Source organism: Equus przewalskii, chromosome 8 (assembly GCF_037783145.1).
Source record: "Equus przewalskii isolate Varuska chromosome 8, EquPr2, whole genome shotgun sequence".
Taxonomy (NCBI): Eukaryota; Metazoa; Chordata; class Mammalia; order Perissodactyla; family Equidae; genus Equus; species Equus przewalskii.
In genome coordinates this window covers 67,699,195-67,715,437 of record NC_091838.1, presented here as the reverse complement: position 1 = coordinate 67,715,437, position 16,243 = coordinate 67,699,195, and the positions used below count along the sequence as shown (strand labels likewise).

The window sequence follows — 16,243 nt, the reverse complement described above, 5'->3', positions numbered from 1 at the left end:
TTTATTGTTTAAGCAGGGCCTCACGCTGTCTGAAACCAAGAGATTCCTAAGAAGCTAGTCCTTCTCACCTATCTCAGAGGTTTGCTTCCAAGTCAGTATCACAAAGCTTTTGCTATACAGTGAATACCAAGCACTACATGGACACTCAAACTACAAATTAGTGACCTAAAAAGAAAATTGTTTCTACTCAAAAAAGATGCTTAAAACACCAATACTACAGATTTCCTTTTTTTAAAAAGAGTAAAATTAAGTCATCATGTCCAGCACCTACAGAAAGCAACCTTACTCCACATGGAGAGTATAAGCCCTAATGCCCTGAGTGATTCTTTGTATGGAACAAATGGACCTTCTTTTCTGTGCATCTAGAATGGCACCAGCCATGCACCCTTATTAGAAAAATTGAGAAACAGTCACTTTTATTCCTGTGTTCTGTGGTTCCAATGAAGAGCCTCAGTCAAGAAGCGCTGGTTAAAAGAATGAAATGTCAGAAATAACCGCAGATCTGGTCTCACGGGGAGGAAGGAGTTAATCACAATTTAACGTTGGAGCCATGTCAATTATTCCAAGCAATTAAAGATCCAACTGATGACAGAACAGCCAACTATTAAACCTACCTTAAAGGCTGGAATTATACTTAACTGCTTTCATACAGAATAGATTTAGGTTTACCATTTAACTTACTCAATGGTACACAGACTATTCATGGTGAAAAACAAAGTTTAGTCCAGACTTCTAAGCAACAGATTGTTTATGAATAAATCAACAAGGAGCTTAGTGTTCAAGAGAAAATAATACAAGGGACAGAGCAAAGGGAAACATTTGAGAGACACGGATTCAAGTCCCAGCTCTTCCACTGTCTAGTCCTATGGGCTTTAATGACTAGATGGGCAGGGGATTAAACCAAGCTAAGCTTCCACTCCTTCATCTACAAATTGAGTTACACTTGACTCGTCACTAGCACTCTCTAACACTCTCAGATTCTGCGACGGGCAGGAAAGGACGATATACTTCAAGACAGCTATAATACGGTATTTCAAATATTCTAACCCATTATCTCTATAAGTCACTAAAAAGTCCCCAAGATTCCAGGATTTTTACATTCAAAGACATCTTCAAGACTGTGCCACTCACACTATCAGATCACAAGATCTAATATTTGGTAGTCAAAAAATGGTTACTATCAACAAATGCTTATTAATAAGTGCTTTAGACTCTTGCTATTTGGTAATTTAATACTCTGTTCTAACTATTTATGACTAATCCAAAGAGCCCAGCATAAAGTCACTCATAATTCTGCTAATGCTTAATTCTGAAGCAGCCGCGCTGAGGTTGCAGGAGTGGGAGTTGATACAGAGTGTGTCTAGCCTGACTCAGCTAAACTACTCAGCATCTTTGTTCCCACCTATGCAACAACACTTGTGACGTGACAATGGATTCCACCCTTAATTTGCTTTGTCCTTAATTTCTTTAATTGTGCTAAAAAGAAAGCCAGATGCTAGTGAAAGAAATGGAATGAAGACGGATATGACTACGAAACTGATGGGTTTGGGCCAGAAAACAGAACTTTTAGATAAATGAAAGAATGAGTGAAATTAAATGTTATGGTAGTGCTAAGAATTCAGGAAGTCCCAAGATGCAACTCTTGTGAATGCCCGAGGACTTGAGCGAGATACTCTTACACTGGTGCCCAGGCCGTTGCACCTTTGTAAAAACACACATTCCTGGGTGCCACTCCCCGACTCAGGACCTAATGAATCAGAGATTCTGATGCTGCCAGTTCCACTAAAGTTTGGGACGCCCCGTCTATCACAAAAGCTGAGAGTGCACACTAGGTCAGCAGCCACATTAGAGTTCACTGATAGATTAAAATTGCTACTATTTCTTTCTTTTAAAAAGAGGTTATTTGTTCCCTTTTTTATTTTTTAAAGTAAAACACTTTAGTAAATATTACAGCAACATTTGAATGGGAAGCGCTTATTTATTATTTTTATACAATGGAATCTTTCATTCTTGAAATTTTATGCTTCCTAAATTAACTACATTTTGGCATTTGTTCACCCCTCAGAACTGATGCCTGTTCTAAATTCCATCCCGCTACTTAAACAAATTAACACTCTAACCTTTTTTGTAGGTACCAAACAGACTTAAATAATACAAATGTCAGTAGCACATAAGAGACGAGAAAAAGCAATTAAGGTTAAGAAATAGCTGACAAGCAAAGAAATTCACAAAACAAGCCTCTAGTTATAAATTCAATATGCTGTCTACACAAAATGTACTGAGTAAGTGATGATTAAATAAGTGAGCATGACCTGTTCAATTTCTTAGACAGAAGTTCCATACGACCATGTCTTCAAAATCAAGTGTATTTATCATACCATAATTGGGTTGGTCTGGCTGTGCAGTTTGTGCAACTAGATCTTTATTATGACGCAGAAACAGTATTGTGTTTCTCAGAGTAAGTGCATGATCAAAATATCTCTGTGCTTCTCCTTCACCAGTGCTCTGAACCTAAACCAAGAGAAAATAAATTTTGCAACAAATACCACTCTCACACCATTCGTTCTAACATATAACCATATAGAAAAGATATTAAGACATGATTAAAAATCAATAAATCATAAATTTGCTCAGCCAATACTGAAACAAGTATTAGCCTCAATCTCAGTTGAGTTTCCACTTCACTACATCTTTGACAATGATAGAAATTACCCCAATAAATAAAACAATGTTAGCAACCAAATAATGCTCAATTATATCATTATATAAATTATATGTCCCATATATGATTCAAATAGGGTGCTTATTTGAAAAACTGTAAGATGTATACATTCTGCTTCATCCAGAAAGAACTCCAATCAATGGCCACCAACAATGCCTCTCATTCTCATCACCTTGTTCACAATTTGCATCACTGGTTGCAAGGGATAATGGAGTATGTGATTCAACACAGCTGTTCAACATTGCTGAACATACAGCTTAAATTCATTCAACAAGGATTCACTGAGGCCCTTATCACGTGTTCTGACCTGTCTAGGATGTATAGAGTAGTAGACAAAACTCCTGCCTTCACTGGGCTTACACTTTAACACACGCTCTTGTGACACTGAGTCAGTCACCTATTTAATATGTCAAAACACATACACCCCAGAAACAACACAGAAAATGGAAGGACAGGTCTACAGGGGGAAATGACCAAATTATATTTGCATTAAATTAATAAGACCAACCAATTACGTTTAATCAAGATGAGGCTTCTTAAAAAACAGCTAAGAAACTCTTTTTAAGAACTAAACTTCAGACTAGAAGGCTTTCCCAAGAATAACTATATGGTAAAAAACAATGTAGATATATAAAGAGTAAAAGTAACCTTCCAATTTGCTACACTTGATAAAAGACTAGCTGAGGTGAGAAAAATAAAAATCAGGAAAACAGAACTTAAAATGTGCTAGAACATAATTAAAAATTTACTGGAAAAGATGATACACAGTAAGAAATGGAGTTAACAAGATACTGAAAGTCCAGAGAGAATAATGGAAATATAAAGGTAAAAGAGAGCAATTAATAACAAGGATCATGTCATACATTTCTGCACTAAAAAAGTAAAAAGCCTATGAAGAAGGATGAATCTAAAAACACATATGGCCTGCTGAAACAGCCTAGAAGCACTGAGCACAACTGACACCAGGATCTTGGTCTTTAGTGCTATAATAAAAAGCTAGTTCACAGGTTCAGATCCAGGGTGCAGACCTACACACACCACTCATCAAGCCATGCTGTGGCAGCACCCCACATACAAAATAGAGGAAGACTGGCACAGATGCTAGCTCAGGGACCAACTTCCTCACCAAAAAAAAAAATTCGAAACTACTTGAGAGGAGGGCTCAGAGAGTCATAACAAAAAAAAATTAAAGTGAAAAAAATGTTAATGGTCTTTTTTTTAAGATATAAAGGAATTTTTACAAAATCATCAACAGTTCTCTGAACAACACATTTAATACACAGTGTTCATCACTAAAGCACAAAGCGTTCCTAAATGATTAGTCAAGGAACAGAACAGGCATACCAACTGTTTGCACAAAGAGCAGAGGACAGAGTGAAAAATCCAGGAAAAGAAAAACACCAAAAGGGCAACCAAGACTGAGAGCCAAGGAAAATTCAGGCTGTCTTCATGGGGAAAAAGGTGGATAAGAGCAAATATGGCTGAAGTCTTCAAGAGACTAAAAGGGACAGTGAGACCAGACATAAATATGATGCCCAAGGACAGTTCCAGATCTAGGATAAATGGAACAAAAATGTCAAAGAAGGGGCCAGCCCAGTGTGTAGTAGTTAAGTTCACACGCTCTGCTTCGGAAGCCTGGGGTTCACAGGTTCAGATCCAGGGTGCAGACCTACACACACCACTCATTAAGCCATGCTGTGGCAGCACCCCACATACAAAATAGAGGAAGACTGGCACAGACGCTAGCTCAGGGACCATCTTCCTCACCAAAAAAAAAATTTCAAAACTACTTGAGAGGAGGGCTCAGAGACTCATAACAAAAAAAAATTAAAGGCTACTTTAGCAAAATGCAATTTGAAAAATTACACAGACTAAGATTTCTATACTCTATTTCTTCATTATATCAAACTAGGCTAAGAGTTAGATGAGGTAAAGAAATCACTTTTAAAAATCATAAAATTCATTCATCCACTCGATATGGTTAAGCCTAAATGACTGCCACAGTATTAAGGTGGGGAACAAGGTAGGAAAGAGCAAGAATACACTAAAAATCTACATAATCAACCCCTGATGTTTTATCAAACAGGAAAAGTTCCACATGCCCTGACATCCCATAATAAGCAATCTAGATTTACCTTTTCTAGCTCTATAAGAAAGCTGTCCAGAGACTCATCTGAGAGTTTGCCAACTTCGAACATTGTGACTGCGTGGCTTTTCAAGTTCTGCAAGAAAGAAAGAAAAACAGAAAAATGAAAATGTACCTTAGCATCTTATACAAGTTATTATAAAGTTCTAGTTTTCCCCTTTTTGTTAAGCATAACGTTTCATATTTACATTATGCTTTCCAATATATTTAAACTGAAGGGTGGGTGAGGTGAGGGCTGAGTCATCCAATTACAAAAGCAGCCCTTGCTAAAAAGTTACTACACCACTCTAAGGAATATAAAACAGAGGCAGCTGTGTTTTCAAGAATAAATCTAGTACTTACAAAAAGATATAAAAGCAACAAACTATTTTATATCTAATCTTTATTTTAAACATTTTCATATTTAAACAAGAACTGGACTCACTGGTGAAAGATTTCCCATCATTAAAAAGGCAGTGAGAGTTGAGTCAAATAGGAATGCAATACGTTTTGTATATCCTGTAGACAAACTCAAGCTGCTTATGCTGGCTGTGTCGGCTAGAAAAAAAAAAAATCATAATTTAAAATCAAGTAAATGAAAATTATTCTTTGCTTATCAATGGAATGAGAAAGTACTTCATTTCAGCTTTATTTAATAACTGGAAAGTACATAATTAAATATAAGCAATACTGTCAACATAAGAGGTCCCAGTCCTATCTCTAACATAAAGTTAAAAAACAATTTTTAAAGGCACTCACTTTTGTAGTAAATTTCTTGACAACCAATAAACCAAGACTTGATTAACTGTCAGATCAGTAAGACTAACCAGCCCAACCTCTTCAGACAAGTCACCAGGCTCAGCTAACAGAGCTCCCTGAGGTAGCAATGGGAGCCCATGCTTTGCTCCTCTACCTACTCAAGATATAATCATGCGCAGCCCCCTCGTCCACCATGTTTTGCCCTCTGTGTGTAGCCCATGCTACGGTCTTCCCTCACTCACCAGCTGGCAAGCTCTGTTCACTCCTAGCCTAAGTATCATCTCCAAGAAGACCTCCCGAACCATTCTAGGCAGTAAAGGGGTTCTTCCTCTTTGCTCCCCACAAGCACCAAAACACTTCTCACGTTGTGGTTTTTGTGGTTACACTGCCTTCTCTCTCCCTAGACTTAAGCCTCAGAAGGAAGGTATTATATTCTTGTCAATTTTATACCCTTAAGACCTAGCACAGTGCCCAACATATGGGTAAGTACTCAAAGACTGCATATAGAATGAGTGAAATCTACAACAAAACTAACATAACTGTAAGTCTAGAGAGTTCACTCTGTGAGCGTATGTGCAGACACATTCCGCATCTATAGACAGGCTCTACATTAAACTGAGTTACTGCTAACCTGGATCTTCTTGACTATTTGTATCAGTGTCAGTAGCCGAAGAAGCTTCTTGTACAGGACTCCTACTTTCCCCGCCATCCCAAGATAGGAGCATCTTTTGTGGATCTAAAGTACTCCTATTAACGAAGAAAACATTCACTTTTTAAAAATCATATAGGTGATCTTATATAAAAAAAGCTACTGAAGTCACTACTTAAATTATGAACATCCATATAAATCCAGTCTTATTTATATTCAGCCCAAAACTGAGATGGAGCCCAAACATGCTCTACTCATATCCAGCAAGAGTTCTTAACTAAGACCCACGGCTAGGCTGCAGGGAATTCGAGAACCCTTTAAAATGAGACGTAAAATACTATATGTGCTTTTCTGTGGGGAAAGTTTTCATCAGATTCTAAAAAAGATTCATCACACACAAAAGATTAAAAACCACTAATATATAGGGTTCACCACAGTTGACAGGTTGAATAAGCAAAATGTTTGTATGGAAAATTGAATGTTTCCTTCAAAAGGAAACTCTAATATCTTATACTGAATAAATGAATTACTTTAATCTGTTTACAGACGGAACATTCCTCCAGGATGAATGAAGTTGATCCAAATTTATTACTTGTCCCTTCTTATGGGCAAAGCCCAATCGACAATACATTGAAACAGCATTCTGAAAGGAAGAGAAAGGAAATGAGCATTTAAAATAAACTAGACATCAGAGTATCTGCAGACATAAAATACTGTCATAGACTATGCTTCTAGTGATTCTCTAACACTTTTATGTCCTATCTAGAAAAAGCAATTTTCAGGAGGCCTATGGTTCCCCTAAAGTCTTCACACAGGTAGGAGGGAAAGCTGCCTGTTCCCCGCCTGGTCCTCCCTAGATCCAGCCCAGCGAAGCGGGAGTTGCTGCCTTAACAGCCCCACTACAAGACACAGGTCAGGCTGCTGCCTGCTGTGCACAGAAGTCTGAGCGCTGGCTTTCACTCTGTGGGGTGGACTACTGACCCAGGACCCTTAATCTCGCCCTTTTCTATCCTTGTAAGCGCCCCTTTACTGTGGACACTCCCTCTGAGAGCTAACAAGAAACCCACTGCTTCCCTTTCTCAGTAACTTACCAAGACAAAAATCTACAAGAAAAGCCATTTGGTATTTACGTTAATAAGTAAAAAGTATAAAAATTACCTACCTTTACCAGGGACAAGTCTATCTCAAGGACATTTGCAAGCTGGAAAATAAAATAAAAAATTATTTCACATTCTTAGAATTAGCAATATCACACAGTTGTAACAGACAATTTAACCATAATCAGCAAAATTTAAATTATGAATAATTGAAAGATTAAACAAATTTTGAAATGAGAACTCTCTTCTTCCCACTTCTCTAAGACGCATAGAGTAGTATGAATGCAGGTAGTGATCATAAGAATTTAAGATTCCTTCCTCTTTAATTCTGTCTCATTTAAGATAAGAAAATGTCCAGATCAATCAGTAGTCTATAATCCTTTTACTATGAAGTTATATAAAAAGTTATTTAACCAAATTATAAGCTACTAACTAAAATAAATTAAAATGCATATGCAGGAAGTAACTTAAGAATAGGGACTTAGTATATTAATGGTCTATGGTCTACCCACATATAGATTTTGAAAACATTTTAACCATATCATTAAATAACTTTACCTACTTCACACAAACTTATTTTATACCCTTGAGGTTAAATGCTGTCATAAGACATTGTCACACTTACCTCCGCAACATTAGTATGCTCATCTATTGAAACAAATATCTTATAGAGTAGAGTTTCAAAATAATCACCCTGCACTCGATTCATTACAAAACCTTCAAGAGGAGGAACTAAAACAAACAAAACAAACTTTTCTTGGTGATACAATTTTAAAAAACAAAGTATAATTCAAATATCTATTCAAAAAGAGAAATGTCTAACTTAGGGACAGAATTCAACTTCTGATTTATTTTATCCACTCCACAGCACGTTTTCTAGAACTCCCTAAGGCCATGTACAACCCTGTCTACACAGAGAACTCTTGATGGAAAAGCACAAATCCTACAATGAGTAATTTAATCCCCATGGACCTCCCAGCGTTACTGAGGCAGAGGAAGCGCCAGAGGACGCGGATTTGGTAGAAAGGCGAGTGGCCTGGAGGACTACAGAATGTGGAAGCCTGCAATGGGTGTGTTTTTGATGTCTCGGAGGCAGCAGGGGTGACTGGTCTACAGCAGAAAAGTAAAGGACTGCGAGGTGCTATGCAATACAAAAACCACTCGGATGGAAAGGATTGGCTCTCTGCCTTTCTCCCATTATCCCTGTTCCATCCTGAGAAGAGAGGAAATTCATCTGCGTGACTGCCATGGTTACCAGCAATCACAGGTACAATCTGCTCTTTGGGGCTTTCTATTCCATATCCTCCGCGGCAGGAGGAGGTCAAGGCCTTCTTTAGCACAGGAGGCAGCCCAATCACTGCTCTGCACCTGAAACGTCATTCCTACTCACTTCTCTCCATCTCTCTGGACCAGATGCTCTAAGCCAATTTCCTAGAGAGAGAGATCTGCCCAGATGATCATAGAGAGGCACTTTGCTTTTCCTTTGTCATCCTCCCCGTGCACGTTTCCCTTGAAAATATCCCAGGAAGGAGGAGTACCTAGGCCATAGCAAGATTCGGGTCGCCCAGCCCTAATTCCAGCTAATTGCGCCCAAAACCTAAATCATTCCCAAGAGACAGGAATAAGACAAAATCCAAATGGTCAAAATGACGACACTATGAAAAACCACAAAGTACATTTAGGACAGGTTACTCACTTTACAGATCTGACTCATGGTATTTTCTAATTTAGTGCTATCCATATTTCCAGTCAACCAAGTACTTTTAAAGATTAAAGGTTCCTTTTAGAAATCCCATATTTGACATCATTACTTCTTTTCCTACACTATCTGCTGTGTGAATAATAAGAGCAAACGCACTGAATGCTTACGAAGTGCCAGACTACTGGCACTTACACACACAATTTCACTTAATCCTCTTAACCCCATGAGTTGTTCAATACATATCCCTATCTTACAGATGAAGAAACCAAAGCACTAAGAGGTTAGAAATACTACACAATTGACATTTAGGCAAAAAGAATGAAGCAACTTCAGAGGAAGAAATATGGAATAGTCTCCGATATCTATTAAGTTAAAAAAACAAAGTATGAACTAGAGCACACCATCTGTGTAAAAACAAAACTACACAAAAAAGGATATACACATACGTGCCTATGTGCACAGTATACTTTTGGAAGGATACACAAGAAACTTAAAAGTGGCTGCTGAGAGACAAATTGCGTGGCTAGAGATGGTGTGGGAGGCAGACATTTTTATGCTCTTGTAAATTTAGAATGTTTTTTTTTTAGGTTGGCCCTGAGCTAACATCTGTTACCAATCTTCCTCTTTTTTTCCCTCCCCAAAGCCCCGGTACATAGTTGTATATCCTAGCTGTAAGTCCTTCTAGTTCTTCTATGTGGGATGTCGCCACAGCGTGCCTTGATGAGCAGTGCATATGTCTGCGCCCAGTATCTGAACTGGTGAACCCCAGGCCACCGAAGCAGAGCACATGAACTTAACCACTCAGCCACGGGGCTGGTCACTAAATTTAGAATTGTCTATCTTAATTACTACCTACTCAAAAACTGTTAATAAAAATAAACAAACATAAAGAAAAAATACCTGAGAATAGCCAAGAAAATTATAAAAAAAGACTCACAAGGAAGGCCTGGCCATGATGAACATTAAAGGTTACTCTAAATCACTGTTTCAAAACAATATGGTAGGGGCTGGTCCAGTGGCGCAGCGGTTAAGTTTGCACGTTCCGCTTCTTGGTGGCCTGGGGTTCACCAGTTCGGATCCCGGGTGCAAACACGGCACCGCTTGGCACAAGTCATGCTGTGGTAGGCGTCCCATATATAAAGTAGAGGAAGATGGGCATGGATGTCAGCTCAGGGCCAGTCTCCCTCAGCAAAAAGAGGAGGATTGGCAGCAGTTAGCTCAGGGCTAATCTTCCTCAAAAAAACAAAACAAAACAAAAAAACCCCAATATGGTATAAAAATAAAAATAAGAGCTAGCCCTAATGGCCTAGTGGTTAAGTTCAGTGCTCTCTGCTTCAGCAGCCCAGGTTCAGTTTCCAGGCATGGAACCACACCACTTAACTGTCAGTAGCCGCACTGTGGCGGCAGCTCACACAGAAGAACCAGCAGAACTTACAACTATACACAACTAAGTACTGGGGCTTTAGTGGGGAAAAGGAAGGAAAAAAAAGAACAAAAATAAATCAGTGAAAAAAGAAGAATACAGTAGTCCCCCCCATCCAGTTTTCCTTTCTGTGGTTTCAGTCAACCGAAGTCTGAAAATATTAAATGGGAAATTTGCTACATCATTACCTCACTTCATCTCATCATGTAGGCACTGTATCATCTCACTAGAAGGGTGAGTACAGTGCAGTAAGGTATTTTGAGAGAGAGAGAGAACACATTCACGTAACTTTTATATTGTTATTACTATTCTATTTTATTTCTAGTTATTGTTGTTAATCTCTTACTGTGCCTAATTTATAAATTAAACTTTATCTTAGGTACATATGCATAGGAAAAAACAGTATATATAGAGTACAGTATTATTTGCAGTTTCAGGCATCCACTGGGGATTCTGGAAGATATCCCCCACAGATAAGGGGGACTACTGTATCAGAATTAGATCCAATATGGAGGCGAATTTAATGTATGACAAACGTTAAACTTGATTCAGTGGTATTCAGTTACCAAGAAAACAGTGCTGGCATTTATCCAAATGCTATTGGTCACCCAAGGAGAAGAAAACCAAGTTGGACCTTTATTTCACATCAAATACAAAAATAAGTTCCAGACTACAGGTCTGACTATATATCACAAAAGTTTTTAAGCATTTTTAGATTATTTACATATCCTAGAAGTATTCTATTTTTTAAGCATTTTTAGATTATTTATACCTTAAAGTATTCTATTCAAGCATAACAAATCTAGGAGCCATAAGGGAAAGGGGAGACATAAAATGTGCAAGTAACAAGTCTGATGAATGATGGAATAAATATATTTTATTTAGCAACAGACTCTTTCATAATTATTCCCTTCAAAGCATTACTCTCTCCCACGTTTATTTGTTCCACCACTCAGAGTACTTGCTTTTAATTGAAACATATCTGGAATGCTTCCCTTGAAATCACCCTCAGGTGTCTTTTGTGCTGAATCTGATGGCTTCCATGTTATCAAACTGCTTTCCTTTCATGAGTTATTCCAATTTGGGGAACAGCCAGAGCAAACATGGTGACAAGGAAGGCACATTCAGCAGCTGTAATACCATGTCATGGGTCTGCCTGTGCCAACAAAAATGACCAGATACTAAGTGAAGCGTGGCAGAACACGACACTGTAAGGTAGAAGCCATCCATTCAGCCCTTCTCTGGCGGCTTCTTCCAAATGAACTTAGTGCTTGCGTGAGTCAATGTTCCAGCTGTCAGTCAAAATGGACGGAAATGAACTGATCAAAGACCAATCTTCTCAGGTCCATCTCAAGTGAGTCAACATCAGCTTATCAGATGAGAGTAGAGACTCGAGTAATGCTTTCATATTTTCCAGTGGTGACAGGAAACCACTATCATCTCTGTCTTCCTGAAATCACTTCCTCGTCAAAATCCTTCAAATTTTAAAACTAGTATTTTATTTGTTACAGTACCCACCATGCAAAACACAATTAGTATTTCATTTACTTTTTTAGCTGTCTTTCCAAGCTTAAAAAAGAATTCACGTCTGTACTTGGTCCAAAATGCATTATTAAACAATCATAACCATGCTAACACAAATAAAGGTCAGGACCCAGTAGAGATGAAAACCCGTCAAGGTTCAACACTGAGGTGAGGGAGTGTTTTTGCAATAAGTCCCATCACCTCTCAAGTGTTACCAGTAAGGTCATTCCCTGGAATTTGTTGACACTTTTTATTTGATTACACAAATATTAAATAAATACCTTAGGTATGGTAAAAGATATCACAAACAAGAACAACAGCTAAAAGATCTGATGGAAAACATACTTGTAACCCATAACCTAAATATAAGTGCTTCTATAAATTGGTTAAGAAATCTAACCTGCAGAAAAAAAGCTCCACTCTGTGCTCAAGGATGTTAACCACATCACTACTGTAGCAAAAAACTGGGAATAACCTAAATAATCAGCAACAGGAGAATGCTTTAACAAACATAAATCCATAATCTTAGAAGGAAACACATAAGGGTCTTAATAATGATTTAACTTGCGGAGGTGGGTGAAGGAGGAAGGGAGGAGCAGATAAAGAGAAAAAAGACAGTAGTGACATGAAAAAAATAAGACAGATATGTTAAGTGGAAATGAAGAACATACAATTCTATGGTAATACTAAATATATAGAAAAATTTTTATGCACTGAACAAGGACTAAAAGGTGACATAAATTTATAAAAACATTGATTTGATTTAGGATTGTGAGAAATTTCTCTCAGATTTCTATTATTTTAACATAGTGCACACCAAAATAACAAAAAAATGAAAATAAGGAATTTAAGTAAAACCACTATAACTCAGAAGAAATGCTTTTCTTTGAAAATTTCTAACACTGAAGATCCTAGAATGACTCGTGTCTAACTTACCAAGGTGACATACAGTGCCCAGCACCTGGCAGCCATTCAAAACACACTGAAAAATATCAGCACGTACTTACCTGCTATACAACTGTCATCAGATATTGGTACATCCAGATAAATAAAGCCTTTGTTATATAAACCTAGAGAAGCAAAAGCATCTTGCTTTAGATGGAATACTAAACAGCAGTGATTTTTTTAAAAAGAATGATTCCTGATTTTCTATATTCTTGCAACTGAATGCTGTATGAAAAAGAAAAAAAGTAAAATAGAAGAAAAGAATTCTATTAAAGTTTTCAAATCTCCATTTCCCTCATATGCTCAGAACTACAAAATTTTTCTCACGATTCATTTGTATAAATTACTCCTGTATGTGACCAATTATAGCCACACAGGAAAACAATGGACTAAGGTGGCATTTCAAACAATAACATGCCTTTAGGAAACATTCCTATTCTTACCTAATTGATAAATACAGTTGCTATTAATAGTTGATGGCTTAAAACAAGTTTTTGTGTTGACAAAAGACCATTTCTACTAACCACTTACTATGTACTACATTGTAATCCAGCGATCCAGAGAGCTGAGGGCCTGCGTCGATGATCTTATCAACGGCGCATTTCTCAGGTAAAGTGCATATCTAAGAAAAGCAAAATATTTTCAATTAAGTTCTGTCAAATTAAGTAATTCATAAGTCTCTTCAACTCCAGTCATGTTTAAACCAATGATTATATGTCATTAATTGAATGACTACATAGTTTTTTTCATTTATCATTCCAGAACTTTTTAAAAAGCTACGCACATAACCATCAAAATTAAAGTGCCAAAACATGCCATCAACAGAACTTGGAGAACAAAGTGACTCTAAATACCAATACTTGCTGGTAAGGAGTAAGTGTTCACTAAAAGATACCAATATTTACTCGTCTTCTTTGAATTGGAATCAGATCCATTTGCTTTCTGAATCTCTCAAATCAGTTTATTCAAACTCTGCGAGATTATTACCAGTGGTAAGTTCACTATCGTATGACACAGTTTGACAGCCCATAGGAAGTACTTAGACTGAAGCAAAATTTATAAGCCTTCTACTCACTGGACTTGACCTGTCCTCTGTAGTAAAATAAAACACAAACTAAAAAAAAGTTTACACTCCTGCAACCACAGAGATACGTATGACCTGGTCTCCAGCCCCTTCATCCATCGCCCCACCCCCTTCCTCTAAATCAACATCTCTTCTAAAATGTATAAAGCTTATATCCACTGTGCTCTGACCACTGGGTATATCATTTCCCTTCATCTTGACCCTACTGCCCTCTCAAAGCAGCCCCCACGTCAGCACAGCAGTTTAGCAGTGATTAAGAGCACAGGGTCCACGGCAAACTGCCCAGGTTCAAACCCTGGACCTTTACTACCACTAGGACTTGAGCCATGACTTCACTTCTCTGTGCTCACTTTCCTCGTATGTGAAATGGGATACAAATAATACACTCCTCTGGGGTTGTTATGAGAATCAAATGAGACAATATAAAAGGAGTCTGGAATAGTGCCTGACACAACCAGCACACAGCACGTGCTCAAGAAGAGTCAGCCAAGATTACTGTTGGTAGCTGAGCATCACGTCACTTTACATGAAACTTCTGTTTAACTGAAATCCCCAGATCACTGTGCCTGAACCAAGTCAAGTCTCCCTCATTACTAAAGAGTAGCGTGGAAATCCACCAATATTCTAGCCTATGAAGACAATTTTAAACTTTGAATTTAAGTTTAATTTTCTTCAAAATAACAGTCTACATTTTTTAAAAAATTATAGAACTATAAATTATAAAATAATTTAAAAAATAAAAACCCTGTAACTTTTAAAGACATCTACCTTTATGTCATCTTCTGTGATATATCCAGCCTGCACCACCCACCACGCCTCAATGGAAATTTCCACCGGCTTTACGGGTAGAAGATCGCGGGCCGTTTTCCTTCTGAAAAATTTCTGCAATGGTACAAACATCTGAGAATTTGCGATCAACCTAAAATTACTACTTTCTTGTTTACTGACCATATAATAAGACTGTTTCTAACAGGTTAAATAAATACCTTTTAAATTCTCATGTTTGAAAATCTGAAGCATTCTAGATATAGTGCATGGAGAAAGCCATTCTCAACTTATTTCAAAATAAATTACCTCAAAATACTAATCATTAAATCTGGATCCAAAGCCAGAAGCTAAAATGAAACCCAGGAGGTGAAATGGAAATTTGGAAAATGTGAATGCATTTCACCTGTTAGGTGAACCCTGGGAGTGGAAGACCAGCGGAGCAAAAGTAATCTTTAAAAATAAACTAAATGGGGGCCGGCCCAGTGGTGTAGTGGTTAAGTTCGTATGTTCTGCTTCAGCAGCCCATGGTTCGCCAGTTCAGATCCCAGGTGTGGACAAGCGCACCATGCATCAAGCCATGCTGTGGCAGGTGTCCCACATATAAAGTAGAGGAAGATGGGCACAGATGTTAGCTCAGGGCCAGACTTCCTCAGCAAAAAGAGGAGGAATGGTGGCAGATATTAGCTCAGGACTAATCTTCCTCGAAAAAACAAGCAAACTAAATGTTTTATGCGTTAAATATTTTTAATTCAACAATCACTTGAGCCATAACCCTAAGTAAGAGAATACTGAGTTGTTGTTTTTGTATTGTTTCTATATTAAGCATATTTTTATTTGATCAAAGAAATTACAATTCATTATTCCTGCCACTTAAAAAATTTAATCAGGGGGCTGGCCCCGTGGCCGAGTGGTTAAGTTCGCGCGCTCCGCTGCAGGCGGCCCAGTGTTTCGTTGGTTCGAATCCTGGGCGCGGACATGGCACTGCTCATCAGACCACGCTGAGGCAGCGTCCCACATGCTGCAACTAGAAGGACCCACAACAAAGAATATACAACTATGTACCGGGGGGCTTTGGGGAGAAAAAGGAAAAAATAAAATCTTTAAAAAAAAAAAAAAAAAAAAAAAAATTTAATCAGACTGTGTGATAAGGAGGACAAGAAATGAGAAAGAAAGGGAAAGGACCAACTCACTTTTGATGATCTACACTGATTCATCAGATCAATGTACTGGTTTCTTCCTATGCCAAGAAGCCTTAGACCTGAAAGAAAGAACCTCTCCTTTAAAGACATTTAACACATCTTGAAATGTCAGTACACTCACAAGGCTTTTTAGGAAAAAACCCTGGGCTTTTGTTCACCTTTTGATTATTGGTTTGCAATCAATAACAAATTAAAAGGAATTTTTCAAACAAAATATAATTGAAAACAAAACTGGGAGAGACGAAT

At 37.8% G+C, this 16,243-nt stretch overlaps 1 protein-coding gene across 2 annotated transcripts in view; it reads right to left on the bottom strand.

The window, feature by feature from the left end:
- The window catches only part of FAM91A1 (family with sequence similarity 91 member A1), a 45,213-nt gene that overhangs the window by 18,992 nt on the left and 9,978 nt on the right, over nt 1–16,243 (bottom strand). For both annotated transcript variants that reach the window (XM_070632008.1, XM_070632010.1), the window contains exons 5-15: nt 15,989–16,056; nt 14,799–14,912; nt 13,478–13,568; nt 13,009–13,071; nt 7,978–8,084; nt 7,418–7,456; nt 6,786–6,898; nt 6,238–6,353; nt 5,293–5,405; nt 4,858–4,944; nt 2,379–2,511 (exon numbers count right to left, since the gene is read on the bottom strand). In XM_070632008.1, coding sequence (XP_070488109.1) covers nt 2,379–2,511; nt 4,858–4,944; nt 5,293–5,405; nt 6,238–6,353; nt 6,786–6,898; nt 7,418–7,456; nt 7,978–8,084; nt 13,009–13,071; nt 13,478–13,568; nt 14,799–14,912; nt 15,989–16,056 — 1,044 coding nt within the window. The remainder of the gene's footprint in view (nt 1–2,378; nt 2,512–4,857; nt 4,945–5,292; nt 5,406–6,237; nt 6,354–6,785; nt 6,899–7,417; nt 7,457–7,977; nt 8,085–13,008; nt 13,072–13,477; nt 13,569–14,798; nt 14,913–15,988; nt 16,057–16,243) is intronic.